Source organism: Sciurus vulgaris, assembly GCF_902686455.1.
Source record: "Sciurus vulgaris genome assembly, chromosome: 10".
NCBI classification, from domain to species: Eukaryota; Metazoa; Chordata; class Mammalia; order Rodentia; family Sciuridae; genus Sciurus; species Sciurus vulgaris.
The window spans coordinates 87,100,040-87,121,799 of NC_136470.1; the positions used below are offsets into that span (position 1 = coordinate 87,100,040).

A 21,760-nucleotide genomic window follows, 5' to 3' on the forward strand; every position below is an offset into this window, starting at 1 on the left:
CCGTCCAGAGGCAAGAACCAGGCACCAAAGAAATAAATTAAATACACAGAATATTGGAAGGTGACAAAAATATAACCAGGAAGGAGCAAAGGAAGCACACAGGTTAGGCAAAGTTGCAATCTAAAGCTGAGAGGTCAAGGAAGACCTCACAGAGGAGGAGTGGTTTGTAGAGACATTTGAAGGTGAGACTCATGGATGCCTTAGGGAAGAGCAACCCAGGCAAAAGGAACGGCAGGTGCAAAGGCCCTGAGATAGGAGCAGGCCTGGCTCTTGAAGGCAAGCCAGAGCAGAGCACGCACAGGGAGCATCACAGAGGGTGAAGCAGAGGTAGTGAGGGACCAGGTCACAAGAATATGTAAGGCTTAACATGGAACATGACTTTTATACTGAGAGAGTCCCAAGACATCAGGTAGTTTTGAGTAAAGGAGGAATATGACAGATTAAGAGAGAAAGGCAGGAGCAGGGAGACTACCGAGGACAGTACTGCAGTGACCCAAGTGAGAGGTGACCAGGACTGGCCACAGTGGAAAGAGGACAGGGTGAGAAGCTGAATATCTTTGGAAGGTAGAAGCCACAGGATTTGCTGCAGACTGGGCTTGGGAGATGAGAGGAATGGAGGATGGCCAGGATCAGGTGCTGAGCTGGGCAGGGGAGCGGAGCCTCCAGGGGTTGTCATAGGCCTCCCAGGGAGGGTGAGAAGGCACACCTGTCTCCTGCTGCTCCACCAGCACTGTGGTTTCCATGGACACAGCCCTGCTGAGCAGCCACCCACGCTCTCCTGTCACCTCAGGTTCTGGAGTTGTTTGTGGGAGGAAGGAGGCATTCTCTGGGGGCCCAGGAAGAACGGTTGATGGGCACAAGGCAGGCGGCTGCAGGACTGGGCTACTTGCATGGTCCCCTCGCCATCAGGAGGGAGAAAGCAGCCTTTGGTGAAAAGTTGCACAAAATTCACCTGCAAAGCACACAGGTGATGGAAGCTGCTCAGAACAAGGAATGAAAGATCATGAGAGATGGGAAAATGTCAGGTATTTGCCCCAAGATGAGAGAACCCAAGGGAAAAATCAGAGGCAAAAGGATGAACTGCTTAACGTGCTCCCTCCTCCGTTGGAAATGTGTTCAGGCGTCGTTCAGTGGTCTCCACTGCCCCCCTGTGGTCCCCTCTCTGCTCTCTTCCCTGCTCCAGTCAGGGAGTGAATTTTTCCTGAATGCCAGTGAGTCCATGATGTGCATGAAATCCATTAGCAACTTCCCTTTATTCTTAGGATAAAGACAAAACCCTCCAGGTGATCTGCAGGGCCCTGGGTGGCCCAGCCTCTGAGCACCCTTCCAGCCTCCTCTGTTGCCCTCTGTCCCTCCCCCTTGGGACTCCAGCTACCCAGCCCTTCTCTCAGACCTCTGGATATGCCAGTCTCCCTCCCCACACAGGCCATCGTATGGAACGCTCCCCAGCCTCTGCTTATGGACTTCTACTTCAGATCTCGCCTAAAGCATGGCTTCCTAGGGGAGCTTCCCCTGACACCCCACCATCCTCCGTCACCTTACTATAGAATCAAGCTCCTTTCCTTTCTGATATGAATGTGAAATTGTGCATCCTGTGCATGAGGATCTCCGTAGTACCTGCCTCTTCCCGCGGTCCGTAGGGACCATGAGCACCTGAGCCAGGGCTGTCCCACCATCAGAGTCACAGCGCCTCGAGCAGCCTTTGGCCTGTAGCAGGCCTCCATAAACCAACAGAGAAGCCCTGGAAGGAGACATAGTTCCCTGGGGGCTGCAGTCCATCCAGAGAACAAATGAGTAGACAATTACCAGGGAGTGTGATGAGGTCATCCCTGAGGCTAAGAAAACAGCCTGGAGAGGTGCCAGGTCCAGATCAGGGCAACCAGGGAGGGCCTCCCAGAGGTGGCTTCTGAGCTGAGCCGCAGAAAACTCTGTGATTTAGGGAATTGAAAACGTTTCAGAATGGTTGACAAGTGGAGAGGGAGGTCAGGCGTGCAGAAAGATGAGACTAGGGAGAAAGGCAGGGCCTGGGGCCTGGTGTGGCCGGGGAAGCACTGATGGGGTCAGTGGTGGAAGTAAAGCAGTGCCCTGAAGTGATGGGGCTGCAGCCTGAGGACTGTCCCCCTCATCAGAAATATGGAGAACATTCTAGGAGGTTGGAACTGGAGGAAGTGAGAACAGAAAGGAGGCTGTTGCAGCAATATCAGTGGGAAGGAATCATACCCGCACTCAGGCATTACTGGAAGGATGGAGAGAAGAGATTGCTTAGAGACAGTTTTTCATCACTGTGACAAAATACCTGAGAAAAACAGCTTAGAGGAGGAAAGATTTATTTTGGCTCACAGTTTTAGAGGTTTCAGTTCATGGTGGGTGGGCTCTGTTGCTTTGGGCCTAAGGCAAGGCAGAACATCATGGCAGAAGCATGTGGCAGAGGAAAGCTGCTCACCTCCTGGCAGCTGGGAAGCAGAGAGAGAGGGAGAGAGAGGAGAGGCTGGGGACTAGAAATACCATTCTAGAGCTGGTAGCACAGGCCTGTGATCCCAGCACTCAGGAGACTGAGGCAGGAGGATTGCAAGTTCAAAACCGGCTTCAGCAACTTAGTGAGGCCCTGAGCAACTTAGCAAAACCCTGTCTTTAAATGAAATATTTTTAAAAGACTGGGAATATGGCTCAATGGTTAAGCACTCCTGGGTTTAATCCCTGGTCCAAAAAAAAAAAAAACAAAAAAAGAAAGAAAGAAATACCCTTCCGGGTCACACCCTCTGTGACCTACTTCCTCCAACGAGGCCCCACCTCCTGGACCTTCCACCAGCTCCCAGTCATGTTGTCCGCTTTGAATTCATCAATGGGTTAATCCGCTGATGAGCTCGGAGCCCTCATAATCCAATCCCTTTCCAAGAGCCCCACCTCTGAACACTGGCGCACTGAGAAACAGACCTTCAACACCTGAGTCTTTGGGGAACATTCCAGATCCAAATCATAACAGATGACATATAGGTTTCTAGGCTCAGTGCCATGAGGATGCAGACCTGCCAAGATGGGGATGACAGAAGAAGGGGCAGACAAGGAAACGAGAGCCTTCCAGGCAGAGGGAACTGCAGGAGCAGAGGCAGGAAGGCATAAACTTGAATCACATGACCTGGGAACAATGAGTGTGTGGCTCCATTTTCCACCTCAACACTAGCAGGCAACCCCAGCTTGGGCCCCAACTGTCGATTCCTGCAGTTCCCACACTCCTGAGTGCACCATGACAAGGGGTCTGTCAGTGTGCCTCTGGGGCCCAATGGGTGCCCACACCTCCCTCTTCAACCCGCCTTGCCTCGCACACGTGCTGCTGGGAATCTGTAGCCAGAGGAAAACATGTTCTGCTAGGCTTTCTCTGATGGTTCTGTCCAGTGCTCCTTCAAAACCAGCAAGGAGAAGAGAGTAGAAATCTGTGTATTCCAAATTCTGGAAAGTAGTGGAAATGATAAACTGGTACGGGGGTGCCCATAGCACCTGGAGGGTTTGCTTGTTTAACACAAGGTTATTTTCAAACTTTTAAATCTGAATGACTTTTAGTGAGCTTTCTCAAATGCCCCATCATCCCTTAATGTTTTATACCCACCCATTTTAATAACCTGTGCACCTGCCTAACCCCTGAAGAGAGGAGGAGAATGGACTTGAAGCCACAGAGACCTCCGTTTGGATTCTAGTCTAGAATTACTTTCCCTTGGTGAACCTCCATTTCTTCACTTCAAAGAGGATAACATCTTGCAGGGTTGTCTCAGAGATGAATGGGAACAAGTGCTGGTTATCATTAAGGATTAAAACTACGCAAACTAGGCAAGGCAGGAGGATTTCAAGTTCAACTCAGCAGACTGTCTCAGAAATAAAAAGGCATGGATTTAGCTCACTGGTAAAGTGCCCCTGGGTTCAATCCCCAAAACCAAAAAACAAGCAAATGAAAATATAAACCAACATTTTCGAGGGGTATGCTGCCATCTCAAAGAACAGAATTAAGATGAAATTTGGATAAAAAGGTACAGGTTACAGGGAAACAGCTTTAGCTCAACATGAATTACACACTGACAGATGTGGCACAATTTGTAGTGGTTAACACACTGCAGAGGGAAGAAATAGCTTTAGGAAGCAGTGTTTTCTCCATCATGGGAGGTATCAAACAGATTGCTATGGAGGGGTTCATGCATCAGATCAAGGATACAAAATGACCCAAGAATTCTGTTAATCCAATGGTATATGGTTCCCTGTTTCTTTGTATGGGTTGCAGATAAGGCAAACTTTGCGAAGCATCCACCAGTGGCTGTCCTGCCTCTTGGAACAGGAAATGACCTTGCCCGATGTCTCCGTTGGGGAGGAGGTAAGTCTGCTATGCTACTCTGGGGACCAGAGCTCTACAGGGATACTCTACAGAGCTAATCTGTGACCCACCTCTAATCTGTTACCCTTTCTCTGCTTTGTGTTCTCTACTGGGTCTCAAATAGGAGCCAGCCCCTCTTCTGGGCTCTGAGAACCCTATACTCACCTCCCTATAATGACTTCCATCCTGAAGCCATCAGCTTAGAGCCAATCGAACATATTTGACTTTAGGTTAAAGACCAAATCTCATTTGTCCCTTCCCAGTGCTCATTCCAATAGGGGTTCACTTAGACAAGTGTTTTCTACATAAAATTCCCTGTCCCTCAAACAATGATCTTCTGAATTAGGACTCAGATTGCAGACCAAAATACTGCATCACTAGTTAGAGTCATTAAGAACACACAGATTTTCCCAGGTCCCCAGAGCTGTGGGCTCTCATTTTTAAATTCCCCTAAAGGGGTCACAAGGAGGTAATCAGCTTACAGTGCAAAGAGCAGGCGCTCAGGAGAATTTTACATATGGTCGTAGCCCCAGTGGAACTGGGCAAGCTGCAGAGTGAAGTTCAGCTTACCACAGAGTGGACAGATCGGTCCAGCAGGCAGAAGAGCTGCAGGGACTCCAGATGGCTGATCAATTCAGGGAGTGATTGTAGACCAGTCAGGGAGTTGTCAGGATTCAGAGATTGGTTCCTGCTTGGTGGGCAGGTCAGAGGAAGCAGGAGCCAGCCCAAACAGCCAGCTTAACATTCTGCCTACCACACTGTCCATCTCCCACATGACACGGTCCTGGAATGGATCAGTTATCTCCCACACACAGCTTCCCAATCCTCCAGTCCACCAGTTCAATAGGGTTCACTTGAGCGCCACAGACGCCCACCTTTTGCCGGCACCCACCCCCACCTCGGACTTTCAACTCACTCCAGCCTCTTCCTAATTACTCCCTATTGCCCTCCCCTTCTCTGTGGTTCAGGGAACATAAGTGTCTCCAGCTCACAGACACACTGGGGAGTTACCTGGTCACAGATGCCCATGAGGTTACTTATCCTGACAGCTACCTGTACGTCAGCAACAACTTAGCCTTTCTGCTCTGGTGGCAAATGCAATGCCATTGTCCACAGGTTATGAAGGGGGCAGCTTGACAAAAATACTGAAGGACATCGAGCAGAGCCCCTTGGTGATGCTGGACCGTTGGTATCTGGAAGTCATCCCCAGAGAGGAGGTGGAGAATGGGGACCAGGTCCCGTACAGCATCATGAACAACTATTTCTCCATTGGCGTGGTGAGTTGTTCAGGGATCACCTTTCTGCATAGCAGAGAAATGCCCCAGAAGGGTTCCGGTTTTCCACTGTCCCCTCTGGGTCTGTCCTGCCCTGCCTCAGTTCTGACTTGCACCTAAGCATCCTCAACTCTGGTGTGGGTGTGGACAACCCTTCCATCCCTTGATTATGGAGGAAATTCTTTTCCCTATTTTGTTAACAAACACAAGAAAAGATTGGAAATTTTTCATAAGACATATTTACCCTTTAGGTAATTTGAAGCAGTTAAAGAAAACCATTACCAAGAAATATCCAAGGGGCAGGAACAGGAGGAAACATTCACGTAGACTTCAGGAACTGGGAATTCTGATCCTCAAGGGAGGACCCCGTGGTCCCACCTGGCTTGGCAGGCTCAGCGCCAAGTCTCTGCTCAGTGCACACACTCCCAAGTGCTTCATCCTCTTCGGGAGACATTTCCTCCTGGCTGACCGCAGTGCTCTGCCTTGACACTCCCACGGTCCTTGATGCTCACCCATCAGCACATTGTCTGCACTGATTGAAGGACTGAGCTTAATGTGTCTGACTCACCAAACACAAGAGCACACACTCTCCTGAACACACACACACACACACACACACACACACACACACACAGCACAAGGACAGCACCATGTTACATGGCATCCTCAGTCCTCAGGACAGCTAGCATAGTTCAATCAGCTTGTCTTGCTCAACTCAGCTTCTGGGTCAAAGAGCATTGAGTGGGCACTGCTTTCCACGCCGTTGGGTGGGGAGGGGTCAGTGAAGGGATGGCTCATGTTCATACATACAGCTAACGTTATAACAAGGACGCTAACATTTATTAGCACCTATTGTGTACTCTCCACATGGCGAGGCCTTATGGATTCTAGTCTTTACAGCGATGCTGCAGTTATCATTGTTCCCATCATCCCCATTTTACAGAAGAGGCTTCAGGATTCTCAACTCATAAAAGGCAGAACTAAGACAAGAACAGCTGTACCTTACCCTGAGGCCAGGGTTCATTTCCCCATCTTCAGGGATTATGCCACCCAGTTTCTTGTGCATACAAATCCCTTCAACCAGTCCTCCGGCTCCAGGCTGTGTGACACCTGCATTCCACAACCATCCTCACCAATTTTGAAAAATTTGGTGGTTCAACAATGTAACAGTAAGGAAAGACAAAGGAACTGATGGGTAGCTTGAGGAGATAGGAGGTTTAAAGTGTTTTATTTTTTAATAAGTAGGCTAAAAGGTGAAGCACAGGAGATGAATGGATTACATACAATAATACCTTATATTTATAGAAGGATTTAAGGTTTACTATCTATTCAGTTACTTTTTATTCTCATGACTACTTTGAAGGGTATTATCATCTCTACTTTATGAATGAGGGAACAGAGACTCAGATTAATTTTTTTTCACATTTTTAATTCATGCATTATAGTTGTAGATAATGATGGGATTTGTTGTTACATATTCATACATGCACACAATAGAACAATTGATTTGGTCAATATTACACCCCAGCACTTCCCACCTCCACCCTCTGGTCCTTTTCCTCTACTGATCTCCTTGTGATTTTGGTGAGATTCCCCCTACCACCATCCCCCCACATCCCTTTCTTTTCCTTTTTTCTCCCTAGCTTCCACATATGAGAGAAAACATGGGACCCTTGAACTTCTTTTAAATTTTTTTAAAATTCTTTTTAGTTATACATGACAGTAGAATGTATTGTGACATATCATACATACATGGAGTATAAATTCCTATTCTTGTGGTTGTACATGATGTGGAGTTTCATGGGTCAGGTATTCATATATGAACATAGGGAAGTTATGTCTGATTCATTCTACCGTCTTTTCCATTCCCCCCGCCCCGTCCAATTCGGTGAACCTCCACTCCTCCCCCCACCATTGTGAGTCAGCATCCACACAACAGAGAGAACTTTCGGCCTTTGGATTTTGGGGATTGGCTTATTTCACTTAGCCTGATAGTCTCAAGTTCCATCCATTCACCAGTAAATGCCATAATTTCATTCTTCTTTATGGCTGGTTAGTGTTCCATTGTGTATATGTACTACTCGCCTTAATTTTTGATTTTCTAATCCAGAGCTCTTTTTCTATGACTCAAACAGAAGACAGAGGCATTGCTAAGCCCATGATCAGGTTCAGAGAGGCTGGAGGTGATGGATTAGGAGCAAGTTTAGAGGCTCCTATGCCTCAAGCTAGTTTATCCCCCAGGCCTCCAGCCTCAGTTGTGATGGACATCTTCCCTAATGCCCCCTTCCTGGTCCCCCTTCCAGCCACCGGTGCAGACACCCTCCCTGCTCTAAGCCCCTCCCCTTTTCAGACACTACCCAGGTTCCACTTCCCCCAACTGGAGTGCTGCCTTCTTCAGCTCCTAACAGTCAGATGTGACTGGTGTCCAGGGGGCTCCTGGAGCGAGGACCTCCTGTCATTAGCTATGCCAAACCTTGGGTCCTCCCTACAGAAACCAGGGTATAACTTGTTAACACCTATTGTGTACCTACAGCACACTAGGCCCAGTTTTCATATTGGTAGATAAACTCATTACACAATTATTGTTGTGTTTTATAAGAAGGAACTGTAGCTTACAGAGCTTCAGAAGGAGTCCAGGCCAGTGTGTGGTGGAGCCTGGAACCATGAGCATTGAGCTCTTGGGCCTGCTGAGCTGCGGCCTCTGCACAGCCCCATTCATCTTCTTGTTGCCAACATTGTGTGATGGGGGCGGGGGGGGGGGGGGGGATCCTCAAAATGGCTTATCAGTGCCCCTTATCAGAAATGCAAATTCTGCTCTCACAATAGATTCTGATGCATATTCTGACTCAGAAGGTCTCGGAATTTGCATGTGTGTGTGTATGTTGCTGGGAATTGAACCCAGCGCCTCACACATGCTAGGCAAGTGCTGTGCCACTGAGCTACATCCCCACACCTTTTTCTTTTGAGATAGGATCTTCCTAAATTTCCCAGGCTGGCCTTCAACTTGCCATCCTCCTAGCTGGGATTAAAAGGCATGTGCTGGTGAGAATTTGCATTTTTTTTTTTTTTTTAACAAGTCTCTAAGATCATTCTGATGCACATAATCCTGACCAGGTCCTCAGACAGTGAAGATAGCCCATCAGAACAGAGAGGAATGATCAAAGGAAGTAGTTCTTCAGTACACAGAAAATTGAACTGAAATAAATAAAGGAGAGGGACTCTAGGAAGTGGGAAGACTTAATCCCTGTGAGCAATGAGCCAGAAGTGACAGCGGGGCAGGGAGACTGGCTGGGGTGCCTAGGAGCTTCCAAATGGCAGGTTACAGTCATGTCTGCCTTCCGAATCTTCAGCCCCAAATCTTTCTTTTCGGGATACACTCAGCTCTAGCTGACAAAAACATGATTCCCAGCACCTCCTTGTCTGTTCTGTCTACATAGTGACTGCGTAAGATGGACCTCTCTTAGTATTTGCTGACCAAATAGGTGGACACACCAAAAAGGAATAGACAACCTTCCCCTAACTGAATAACTGAACCCTAAAGCCAAGAGCCAAGACTGATCAGTAATCATTCTTGAAATTACAAATTACAATTCTTCTTGAAAATACAAATGGAAGGAAGGAGGGAAGGGTGAGCCAGTTAATCATCCTCCAAGAAAACATAGAAACAAATTCTCCATCACTCTCAAAGGTCAAAATATTTATCTGTCCTGGGATCCTGGGATGACTGATAATAATCTAATGTATTCATCTTTCAAATTATGAAGAAATGCACAATTTCTTCCTCATGATTTTTTCATATGCATTGAGTTTGTGAGTGTATTGCCTAGGAGTGAGGGACTAGAACTTTCTATCTCATTGGTGCACCCCTTAGCCTTCTCTCAATAAAACGTTTGCATCGTTTGTGTGCTCGCTCTTTAAAAGTTGGAAAGAGAAAATCTTGAGAAAACAAGTAACCAACACACAACCCTGACAGAGTCTGGGGCTGACATTTGCAGAAGGTCTTGCTCCCTATTTGACTTCTCATACTTTGTAAGAGGAGAAGTAGGTATGTAAACCAACCCAGTTTTACCTCCTGATGATGATTAAATAGAGTCGAACTCCTTTGGCAAAGAGATTTCTGCAAAGTCTCTGCCTTTTCTGAAGGACCTGGAATGTCTTATTGATACCAAATGGCTGCCTCCTTGCATCATAAAGATGGTGACAGTGACCACTGCTGTGGTACCCTGGATGCAGTGGGTGGGAGTTTGCCCTGATGAGTTCACGGAGTTCCCTTGGTAACAACAGAACCCATTTAATAGATGGAGGATTAAATAAGACACTCCAGGCAGTGACTGTGGCTCATTGCCACCACATCTCCATTCGCATGCATCTATGAAGACCTTAGATAGTTGGCCTTATAGGTCCTTCCAGCTGAGAATATCCACTGGCAAGAGATTTTAAACATAGCCATATCCAAGACATCACTTCCTCTGACTTCTCTGGCTTCCTCCTCTGTCCTATTTTTGGAATAAGCAGAAATGTCAGGATAGCCAGGTATCAGTGACAGGAAGTTTGGGACTACAAAATCATTCCTGGAGAATGCGTAACCATGAACTCCTGGAGGCTCTGCTTTCACTGAGCCTTAACCGAATGGGTGAACAGCTAATCCCTTGATTCAATGAACTCTATTTCAGATGCTAGGGGAGCCCAGGGGCCAAGGAAAGAAACCACAGTCATCACACCAACCCATGTACCATTTTCCATCTTACAGATTGTTTTAGAGTTCATCAACCAAGTTTTCCACAATGTCAAGCCTCCTACCCTTTAGGGAGTTTGTGAACAAGACATCATTTGCCTGCAAACTTTTGGATTCTATGAGCATCAAATGTTCTTTGTTTGTTTGTTGTTGTTTGTTTGGTACTAGAGTTAGCCCAAGGGTGCCTAACCACTGAGCCACATCCCCAGTCCCTTTTACTTTTTATTTTGAGACACAGTCTTACTAAGTTGCTTCGGTCTCAGTGGTTGAGGCTAGCCTTGAACTTATGATCCTATCTCAGCCTCCTGAGTCACTGGGATTACAGGCATGAGCCACTATGCCTGGCTTAGCATCAGGAAAGGTACTAAGGTCAGTGGAAAGGTACTAAGTCAGCGGAACACTGGGGAGTGACAAGGGGTCTACACTTTTCCACTCCTCAATCTGCCTTAAGTTTTCAGAACAATCTGAATTCCAAATAACCTGTCCTGTTGTCTCCTTTCTGTCTTCTTATCTCTATAAGTTGCCAAAATGACTTGGCCCTGCCTTGTCCAATATGGCAGCTGTGAGCCCCATGTAACTATTGTGCATTTGAAATGAGGCTTGTCTAAGTTAAGATGTGCTGTACATGTAAAATAGACACCACATTTCAAAAATGTACGATGAAGAAAATAACTTAAAATATTCCAATAATTTTTATATTGATTACACATTGAAATGATAATATATGGGAAATATTGGGTTAATTAAAATGTTATTAAAATTAATTTCACCTTTAGGTTGGTGTATTAAAAATCTTTAAATTTTTAATTTCATCTGCTTCTTTTTTACTTTTTTACGTGACTACAAGAAAATCTTAAGTTATATATATGGTATACACTAAATGTCTATTGGACAGCACTGGCCTAGATGTTCCAATATCCCAAAATCCAAATAACAGCTGCTTATATTTGAAAGGAGCCCAAAATTGTTAGTCCAACCATGTGCTTGGAGTTTTAGTTGAGGAAAAAACAGCCAAACGTGTCCACACTGCACACAAAAAGACTCCATCAGAATGCCATCTTTGCTCTCAGGGGTTTGCAATCCCAGAACCTGGCTTCTTATAACGGAAGTGTCATTTTACTATAATCATCATCAAGAAAGGATTTGGTGTAGCCCTGATTTCCAAAATCCAAATGAAATCACTATTGATTGTCAATATGCCAAGATCAGCCCTTGACACAGAGATGCCCAAGAGGGCAAAAGTGAATCTTGACTCTTCTTTTTCATCTCCAGGTAGAGAAACATGGTCAGGCTCTTGATGCTCAGGATCAGGACTTGAGAACAAGAGTCACTCAGCTCTCCCCGGCTACTTTATTGGTCAAGGAATTATATTGGCAAATTAGGAACCACATGCTAAAAAACAAGTAAAATTGTGAAGGCTAGTCTTTATGAAAACCCTAACCCTTGCAAATCCTACTTGTGGAAAAACCAAGGACAATGAGAACTACGTCAAGGGAGGGGCCCGTGCAAACATCCCAGAGAAGTAAAAACCAGGAGCCATCTGTACTGCAGGGAGGGATAGTGAAGTACAAACTGTGCCAAGCAATATATGATTGCTTTTTTCTTTCTTTCTTTTTCTGACAGATGAAAATTAGTGCTTAAAAGGAACACAAGTAGATGGAATGTTTTCTTGAATTCCAGAGAAGCATTCGACAATGTCACATGAATCTTACTGAGCATGTTCACTGAAACTTGCTCAGAGTCAGGCAGGTGACGAGAGCCTGGGAGGTTGGGTGCTACTGCCCAGAGAAGCTGCATGGGTCCTATGGATCCAGAGAGTAAGAGAGAGGCCTCCCTGGGGTTTGCACACTTCCCACCACTCGCACAGGGGGACCTCACCAAGACTTTAACTCTTGATGTGTCTTCAGCTAAAAATGAAATCAGTATCTAAAGTTTAATTGTTAAACCCTCAAGACATTATTTCAGCAAGGAATATTTGCTACCCACAAAGTAAACTCATCTTTTTTTTATTTTATTTTGGTACCAGGGATTGAACCCAGTGGTGCTTAGCCAGTGAGCCACATCCCCAGCCCTTTTTTATATTTTTTTTATTTAGAGACAGGGTCTCACTGAGTTGCCTTAGGACCTCGCTAAGTTGTTGAGACTGGCTTTGAACTTGCAACCCTCCTGCCTCAGCCTCCTGAGTGGCTGAAACTATGGTCATGTGCCACCACAAGGCAAATTCATCTTGACATGCCCTCTCTACTTATCAAATGGTGGCTGCTAGCTGGGGTCACTCTGATCCCAAGTGAAACTCACCACACACAGTACATGCTCAAAAATGCTTCTTCAATGAACTATACCTCCTGATGTTTAAAAAAAAAATCGGCATTCAGAAATGTTCTTTTGTAGCATTTCCTTATAGAGAAATGGAATATGCATTAGCTAAAAATCTGCTGGATGGAATTTCAGGCATTTTTTAGCCACATATTCCAACAAATCGGTTTCTGTAGTTTTTGTTGTTGTTGTTGTTCCTGAACAAATCTGAATCAGCTCCCTTGTTTCTGGGTCACCCCATCTCCGGCCCAATTAGTCTGCTTGTTTCTGAAGCCCAGCACCTGCACCCATGTGCTGGCATGGGGCCTGGGTGGTGAGGCGGTGGTATACATTCTTCTGCTGTAAAGCAAGACAATTAAAGAGTGTGAGAGACCAGGTTTGAAGAGGAAAGTTAAGTCCATTTTTAGTGTTGAAGCTCAGAGTTGGTTCTAGAGCTATACATTGTGGAGCTACCTGCATCGAGATGTTAGAAACAACCTTGAGAACTCATGGCACCGCCCACAATGGGAGTGTGAGCTGCACATAGAATTTGGGGCTAAGAAATTTGGATCAGAGGTTAGAGAGCCTGGAAGCATGGGGTCATGAGAGCCATCCTCATGGGGAGTTCAGAGTTGCAGGTGGCCAATAGTGCAACAAAGGATACGCCAATAGGAGAACAAAAAAGTGCCCGTAGGACACTTACAGATTCTCCTTGACCTTGGAGGCAGTCCTTTGGATGGAATGATCAAGAAGCAAAAACTAGAAGTTTAGTATGTTTTCTAATTATCTACTAGATAGGTTATCCAATGCCATGCATTATTCTACTGACATGGAGGGTTAAGAGTTAATATAGAATACCATCCACCAACATCAGCTTTCTGATTTTCACAATGTACTGTAGTTATGTAAGATGTTTTCCTTGGGGAAGCTGGGTGAAAGGGACATAGGAACTCTCTACTATTTTTGCAACTTCTTGTGAGTCAAAATATTCCAAAATAAAAAGTATTTTATAAAACCACTTAATATGGCGAGGCATATCCAAAGATTCATGCCCAGCCTCCCACATGGGCTGCTTCTCCCTACCTGCTCACAGACCCTCACACTCTCCTCAAAGAGTAGGACTTCCCCGACTGCACTCATCCCTTGAACTATCTGCTTCTCACTAGGCTAGGGATAGAATGTCCACGGGGGTTTTGCAGTGGACCAGGGCACCTCTAAGAAAGAGTATTGGCAGCACTAAGGCATGCTTGGACTTGGTGTTGGGTCTGGGAGCCTCCATATGATCTGGAACCTCCCCTGTGAGACGGAATCTCAGGTTGGGGGATTCAGTGAAGGCATACGTGCGTCCCTTTCCGCCACACAGCACCACTGGAAGCACTAACCAGGGTTCTACCTTCTCTTTTGCTTTCAGGATGCTTCCATTGCACACAGATTCCACATGATGCGAGAGAAACACCCTGAAAAATTCAACAGCAGGTAAGAGGCTGCATGCCTCGCGCTCTGCCGCCCCGCCCAGCGCAGCCAGCCAGACCCAGGCCTCCCACCTGCTCCCTCGGAAATGTTCTTGGCCCGGCCGCCCCGGGACTTCGCTTTCCTGCCACGTTGCCGGAAGGAGGGTTTCCATTTCCAAGAAGAAAAAAAATGTCAGAAACCTGCCGCAGTCTGGGAGCCTGTCCCTCTGTCCCTCCCAGAGGATCTGGGCAGAGGAAGGGACCTGGGGTGGAGGAGGTGTGGGGCGCTCGCCTTTGCGGGTAGAAAAGGGGTGTCTGTCCTTGGTTATCTGGAGCCCCCCCACCCCCCGGCTTGGCTGTTTCCTCGAAATGTGCAGCCCCTCCAACCCAGCCCTCGCCCTGTGTTTTTTTCTGGGAAGGGTGGAAGGGACTCAGGTTCTCTATGTCTCAAATGGGAGGTGGTGGCAGCCCTGGGGTTTGGATCCGAAGCGCCTGGAGGGCGTCGCCTCTTCCTTCCCCGACAGCAGAGGGCAGCATCTGAGAGCCACCTGCAAAGGCAGTAGACCTGGAGCCCACCCAGGCCCAACCTCAGCCTGGGCGCCCTGTGTGCAGTCTAGATGTTAGGTTCAAAAATGAAAGGAGAGAGAAAACCAGGTCATTTGCAAAGGAAACCAAACCCTTCTTGCCTGCCAGAGGGAATTTACCAGAACTGAGTCTGACTGGCACGTATCTACCCCTGGGACTGTCAAATTGCCTTTCTCCTTCTTCCTTCTTTCTCTTTGTCTTCTCACTGGCTAACTTCTATCCTTTCTCTTTCTGTTTTATTGTACTATTCCAAGATGACCACAGAATCCCACCGCAACCTCAGGCAGGTGGGAAGGAGGGTGGATAATAATTTGGACTTGATCTTTGAACATAAGGGGGTTGACTTTTATTTAGCCCACAGAATTCTCTTCAAAGCAGAGGTTAGAGGATCTGAAGGCATTCATTTAGATGCCAGCACCCTCAAAAGAGCCGAACGTTTTTATTCTGACTCTTTGCCCTGACCCCACAGCCTAACCAAGGAAAAGCAAACCTTTTTAAGGATCAGAAACTAAACATAATGAAGCAACTTCCACCAATGGAGGAGTGATCAATCGGTGGGATCTAATCGCAGCTGAAGTAACTTTATTAGGATATGTATTCTGTCACAGCCTATTCCTTCTCACTCTCAACACTCACAGATCCTACACACTCACTACACACTAACATATGTACTTCTAGCACCTACAACTGTAGTCTCAAACTTGCAATTCTGTTGATTCTCCTCTCAGTCTTCTTCACTCCCGAATATGTACACAGTCAGGTTTTTAAATACTCTTTTTCCACCCATTCCGCAGGATTCACACAAGTCCCCTGACACATGCTCGCACACGTGTCTGAACATTCCATATGCTTGAGAAATCTGTAAGTTCTGTTCATTCATTCATTTATCCAACAGTATCTTTTGAAAACATTCTATACACCAGACACTGTTCTATAGGTGTTGTGGGTAGACTGGTGCACGGCACTCCCAGCCCTTCAGGGGAAACAGAATGGAAAGCAGATGTGCCTCATGGTCTGTTAAGTGATGTGGACAATTTGAAGCAAGAATGTAGAACTTGGCATGGAGGGTTTTCTAACGAGAGAAATGCCCCATCCAAGACACAGAAAACAGTGTTTTCCAAGTTGGCAAAAAGAGAAGGGTAACTCTGGGAAATGTAGGAAAAACTACAAAGGAATGAGGGTACAGCATGCTTGGGGAAGAGGAAGTCTTCCAGTGCAGCTGGTCATATGGTCTCTTGGCATGGGAAAGAAGCAAAATCCCTGTAGTTTGTAGATAACAAGGAAGCAGGGAAAGAGAAATTTCTCCATATTCCAAAAATCAGTAGGTCAACATATGACATGAACCGAGCAATCATCAGTCACCCACATGATTAAGTACAATTAGAAAGATACATCTGGGGCTGGGGTTGTGGCTTGGTGGTAGAGCTCTCGCCTGGCATGTGTGAGGCCCTGGGTTTGATAAATAAATGTCCATTGACAACTAAAAAAATAATAATTAAAAAAATACATCTGTCAGAAAAAAATTGTACAGTGCATTTCAGTGCACAGTATGAACAAATTTACTGTGATCTGTATAAACTGTTTTCTTTCCCACTTCCCAGATTTCATTAATAAGACTACTCTCAGAGGTTAGGTTCATGCCCCACTCTTCACCTGGTTAAGGTTAAGGTGTTGTGGTACGGTCACCATGGATAACAGATACATGTATTTGTGTTTAAAGAAGTGATGACATAGGATGTTGTCCCTATTTCCCAAGGTCACCAAACTCTTCCTTTTAAGAACTTTGGGTCTACACTGCTTCTTTTCTCCTGATTTTCCATATCCAAAATACTCAGGAGTGCTCGGTTTGTCCACTGAGAGGCAGGCAAGCAGCCATTTTCTCTGGGCTTCCTTATTTAGCATTGGAGATGGTTTTAAATAGGCAGGTGGTTGTTGCCATGGTTACCCATTACACCAGCGGCTAAACTTAGGAAGGGCCACAAGGGATAGGAAGAAAGCTTGATACCCAGGATTTGGAAATATAAACGATATTATCAAATAAGGCTTCATTTTACTGAGCTGAACTTAGGTTCTCCAAAGAGCAGCCACTGCTTGGCTAAAAACCTTTACCATTACTGCCTGAGACTGGGCCCTCCGGGATAACCTTGAGGTTAAATACAGGGAGTTGTAATTGTTTTGTTTCATTTTGTTTTGTTTCATTTTTCAGCAAGGGAGTGTGACTAGTCAGGGCTGGGACTCATCAGGAAAGTTGACTCTTCCACATCTCCAGTTCAGTTTCCTGGGCTATTCTAATAAGAGTTCTTAACCCACGGTTCAAGGGCTTCAGGAATTCTGAGAACACCTTGAAATTGAACCTAAGATCCTGGATATATTTTTCTGGAGAGAATTTCCATAACTAACAGAATTTCTTACAGGGACCTAAAACCTCCAAATGGTTAAAAATCACAGTTCTGAGGCTTCTTTGAATCCTATGGGACATCAAATTATGACTCAGCTGTTAGGGTTTCAGGAAATTCTTCCCCCAATGGCCTCTTTATATAGGTTGCTGCCAAGGAAGGTGGTTGGTTGCACAAAGTTGTTTCCCTAATGAAATAGCTTTGTTAATGGAGCAAGAACCAGACCCAAGGAGCTAGCAATACAAGCCATGTGTGATGGCGCTATTTTTGGCCCCTTCTACTACCTAGTCCTTGAATTGCTAGGTTCATAGTCTAGCAAAGAAGGAAAAACATTCCTCAAATATTTTTATAAAACTATTTTAACATACAAAAATGTTACAGGAAGAGTATACAGGAAGTCATAGAGTTTATAGAATGTTTTTAACAGTTATATCCCAAGCTTCATTCATAAGTGAATTGTTTTTGAGTGTAGAAGCGGTGTTACAAGGGACCCAAAGAATTATTACCCATTTTGGAACTCCTATAAGATGCCAGGTGAACTAGTTTTTTTTAATTATATTAAATTATTTAAATCTCAAAACAATTATGTAAGGTCAATATTATCATGTTACAGATACAGAAATTAAGGCTGGGAAAAATCTAAGTTACCTAGCAGAGGTCACAGATTTTTTTTTTTTTTTCTTTACACAGTGGGACTAATTTGATTTCTGGCTTACCTTTTCACTCCAGAGTTGAAGACCCTTTGCTGCACTTATTGTCTCCCCCAGATTTCCTTTAGCAAACACCTACAGTGTACCAGTTGCTCTGATAGGTACTTTTTTTTTTTTTTTGGTACTGGAAATGGAACTCAGAAGTATTTAGCCACTGAACCACATCCCCAGCCCTTTTTATTTTCTGTTTTGAAACAGGGTCTCGCTAAGTTGCTTAGGGCCTCACTAAGTTGCTAAGGCTGGCTTTGAACTTGAGATCCTCCTGTCTCAGCCTCTCCAGTCACTGGGATTATAGGTGTGTACCACCACACCCGCTCCAGTAGGTTCTTTATATATAATCCCACTCAATGCTCATAACTTTGCAGGTAACTGTTACTAACCCTATTTTAGAGAGGAAGAAACTGAGGCTGAAGAGGACAGATCTGTCATGGGTTTATCCAACTTCGTGAATCACCTCAATGAGTAAATGCTTGCTGAGTGCAGAAGGAAGGGACCAATCATACCTTGTGTGTAATGGGTCTTCTCCCTCTTTCAATATGTACAGCAGGGAGCAGGCATGGCTATATGATTTCGTGTGGCCCAGAGCAAAATGTGCCTTCCTTTGTTCACAAACTATTAAGAATTTCAAATTGGTGATGGAACATTAAATTAAGCCCAGAGCCTTCCAAAGTTGTGGGGCACAGATCTCACACTGATGAGTGCAATGACAGAAAGGAAATTTGAGGAGGAAGGCACACTTTCCAGGTCTCAAAGAGGGGAGGGTTTGCAATAGAGGCAAAATAATGGCAAAAAGAGAGTTTTGACCAGAGGAAAAGGAGAGGGATTATCTATCCTTCAAGGGACAGCAGTCAGTACCAGCAGGAGGCAAGGATGCCACTGGAGACTTCCATGAAGGATGCCATCCAATCCTTATTGAAGTGTACAGATTAAGTCTTTGTGAAGTGTTTTGCACATATGAGCTCTACACTTAAAAACTAGCTAACCCCAGTGTCCTTGTCAGTGAGAATTCAGAAAGAGAAGTCTAACTACGGAGGTTTTTATTGTTGGTCAGAAACTCAGAGCACTTGAGGAATGTGTTATTCAAACCTGCTGAGTGTCATCCACTTGAATATGTCCCTCAGCAGTTGAGACTGAAGCAAGATATTTCCTGTCGGGCCTTTCAAAGGAACCGCAACCGTGCTTCATTCCTACCCAGGGCTGACCACCTTTCCCAAAAGCCCTTGAGTAATTAACAGGCTCTAGAGTGTTAGCTTTCTTGGAGCCAGGCCCATGGAGTAGCTGATGAGGGGTTCCCCAGAAGCCCTAATGTAGCTTGAGTCCTTAAGAGGTTGCAAATACATCTTGCAAATAACTAAGCACTTTGTAGATATTTATAGAAGGAGGCAGCAGGGTATAGCCTAAGTTGGCATCCAAACCTGGCTCTGTTACTTGCTAGCTGTGTGACCTTGGGCAAGTTAATCTTTTAAATCCTTTGCTTCCTCCCTTGAAAATCTTGCAAGGTTGCAAGGTTGATGTAAGATGTAAGTTCATGGCACACAGTAGGGTCTCAATAAATATTTGTGCTGAATGTCATTGAATGGCTAACATGAGGAAAGCATTGCTTTAAATTACCATAAAGCATTGACAATAAAAGACCTTTTTGATGGAGTGGCAAATGGAATTCAGTTCTCATTCTCACAGGCTCTTTGGTCTCTAGGCAGAGTCATTTAAAAGAAAAGTTTAAGAAAAACTGAAAATTGGAAGACACCCTGGCAATGATGCATTGAATCTGACTTAATCCCTCTCTTAGAGGATGGAAAGGTGGCATCAATTAGCCAGTGTTGACTTAGGTCTTCCAGGACTGGTGCTGTGGAGGAAATTCCTCCTCCTGTCTGCATGTGGGTCCAAGAAGCAGAGGTTTGGGGTCCGAATACGTAGATTCTAAGTCCAAAAATCTAAAGGCAGAATCGAAGTAGGGAGTCAAAGCCCCCAGCTAAATTGGTACCAGAAGAGTAGGAGTGAGGGAGGGAGAGTTGCAGGGCAGGTGCCATGCCATTTACCAGCTGGGTCCATGCAGTACACAGCTGGTGGCTAGGCAGATGGCCTGGGGAAGTCAGGTGTTGGAAGATTCGACAACTCTTCCCATCACTGATGCTCAGCTGTTCACCAACCCTCAACCTCAACTGAACACAGAGGTGTTCAGTGGGAGGAGCGAAAAGCTAGGAAAGCTCCAGGCACACCGTTCTGGAAATGAAAGGGCTTCTTCTCTTGAACACCGTGGTATGGTTCTGCAGTCCCAGCATGCGGAGTGTCCCCATATCCATAAGGTGTTCTTATATCTAAAAATAAAACCATCCTAAGTTACTCTTTCCAGAAGCACTATGAAGTAGCCCAATATCACAGCCCAGATGTTTGGTTTAACCAAAGCCAAGGGTTTGGCTTCACTGCTGGAGTCTTCATTCTGTGCCCTAAATTGGGCTGTGGCTCTTCTCATTCAGCACTCAATACCCCAAAAGAGACTCATTCAGTACTCCACACTGTCTGCACCTGTTTCCTCCAATAGGTCAAATTCTTTTTTTTTTTTTTTTTTTTCAAATATTTGGGATGCTGAAAAGCCCCCAACATAAGCGATTGTGGCATTTTCTGTGTCCTTCCTCCTGTAGGCATTTGTCAAGGAAATGCAGACCCTGTGCTTTGTGCTCAAGTACCTTTGACTCTTCACGTCGGTCCTGACAGAATATCTTAATTTCTTGACTGTTCAGATACTAACCTACAAAAACATTTTAGCCCCTACCCAACCCCACCTCTACTTGGGAGAGACACAGAAAATAAATGAATGAAATACGAGTTCGTGGTTTTTTTCACCAGTCTCTCATCGTTACGCAACTGTAGAAGTCCATGTTTTTTTGGCTGGATTATTTGTTTACAGTCAGCCCTGGATGATTTGCAGAAACGCAGGAGCAGCCACATGGATAATCTAAAGCTGTGGATGATCAAAGATTTTAGGAGGCTTCTATTAATATTTGTGCAGCTCTCTCCACCCTAACATTCACAGTATTTTAAATAATATGATCAAATGAGTATTAACTCTTAGCATTGCCCCCCCCCCCCCCCCCCCCCCCCCCCCCCCGGCTTCCCAGTCATCAGGGAATAGGCAAGAAAATCTCTCAGAACGTGCACAGGGGCAGTCCAAGGGACCTCAGGGCTCACTCCAAAGTTGCTGTCTGATCAGATCAATTCCTTATTGCAGCTTAACAGACCTTTTCTCCTAGTCCCTGCCAGCTAGAATAAGAAAGGTATTATTCATGTCAACAAAGAGCAGAATCAGTTTGTGATAAAACCAGAAGGAACTTGAAAGCAAGCTGTTTTCAAGACTTTTGGCCAAGTAATCCAAAAGGTTTCAGTATTTCTCCATTGATTGGTTCTAGAAGCATTTGCATCAAAGAGCTCAAGGGTTAGCATGTAATCGAGTTCAGAAAGTGAGGGTTAGCACGATAACCTCATGGAAGAAAGTCAGAGTGCACCATTTCAAAGCAAGGTGGGAACTGACAGGCCCTCAGGAGGTGTTGAGGTCTGGATGCTTTCCAGAGGGTGAGGTCAAGAAGGGACGGAAACCTTCAACCATGTTTTATAGGAAAGACCAACTCTGAGATTGTTTCACCCCAAAAAAGAGAAGGGTTAGGGGAAAGTGATTATTGGCCTCAAATATTTAAGAGGATTTTCTCATAAGGGAGGAATTGGGTTATTTGGCATGATAAGAAAAGTGACTAGAAAGATCAATTTCAGCCCAAAATAAGGACATTTCCTCTACCAGTTAGAGCCATCCTCGTGGTCCTTAGGGATGATGGTGAGTTTTCAAATTTCCTGTGCAAGCAGGTGCTAGACAAACATTTTGGACCCCAGTGGAGCTAAGGGACCAAGAGAATAGGTTCTGTTTTCAGATGAACTGGATTCAAATCCTGGAGTTGTCACCACTTT

General features: G+C 45.3%; 1 protein-coding gene across 10 annotated transcripts in view; it reads left to right on the plus strand.

Annotated features, from left to right (window-relative positions):
- DGKG (diacylglycerol kinase gamma) overlaps positions 1-21,760 on the plus strand; it is a 213,766-nt gene that overhangs the window by 105,320 nt on the left and 86,686 nt on the right. For all 10 annotated transcript variants that reach the window (XR_013757270.1, XR_013757271.1, XR_013757272.1 and 7 more), the window contains 3 exons: positions 4,268-4,357; positions 5,474-5,634; positions 14,073-14,137. Coding sequence is in view for 1 of the 10 variants with exons in the window: in XM_079100612.1 (XP_078956738.1) it covers positions 4,268-4,357; positions 5,474-5,634; positions 14,073-14,137 (316 nt within the window). In the remaining 9 variants the exon portion in view is untranslated. The remainder of the gene's footprint in view (positions 1-4,267; positions 4,358-5,473; positions 5,635-14,072; positions 14,138-21,760) is intronic.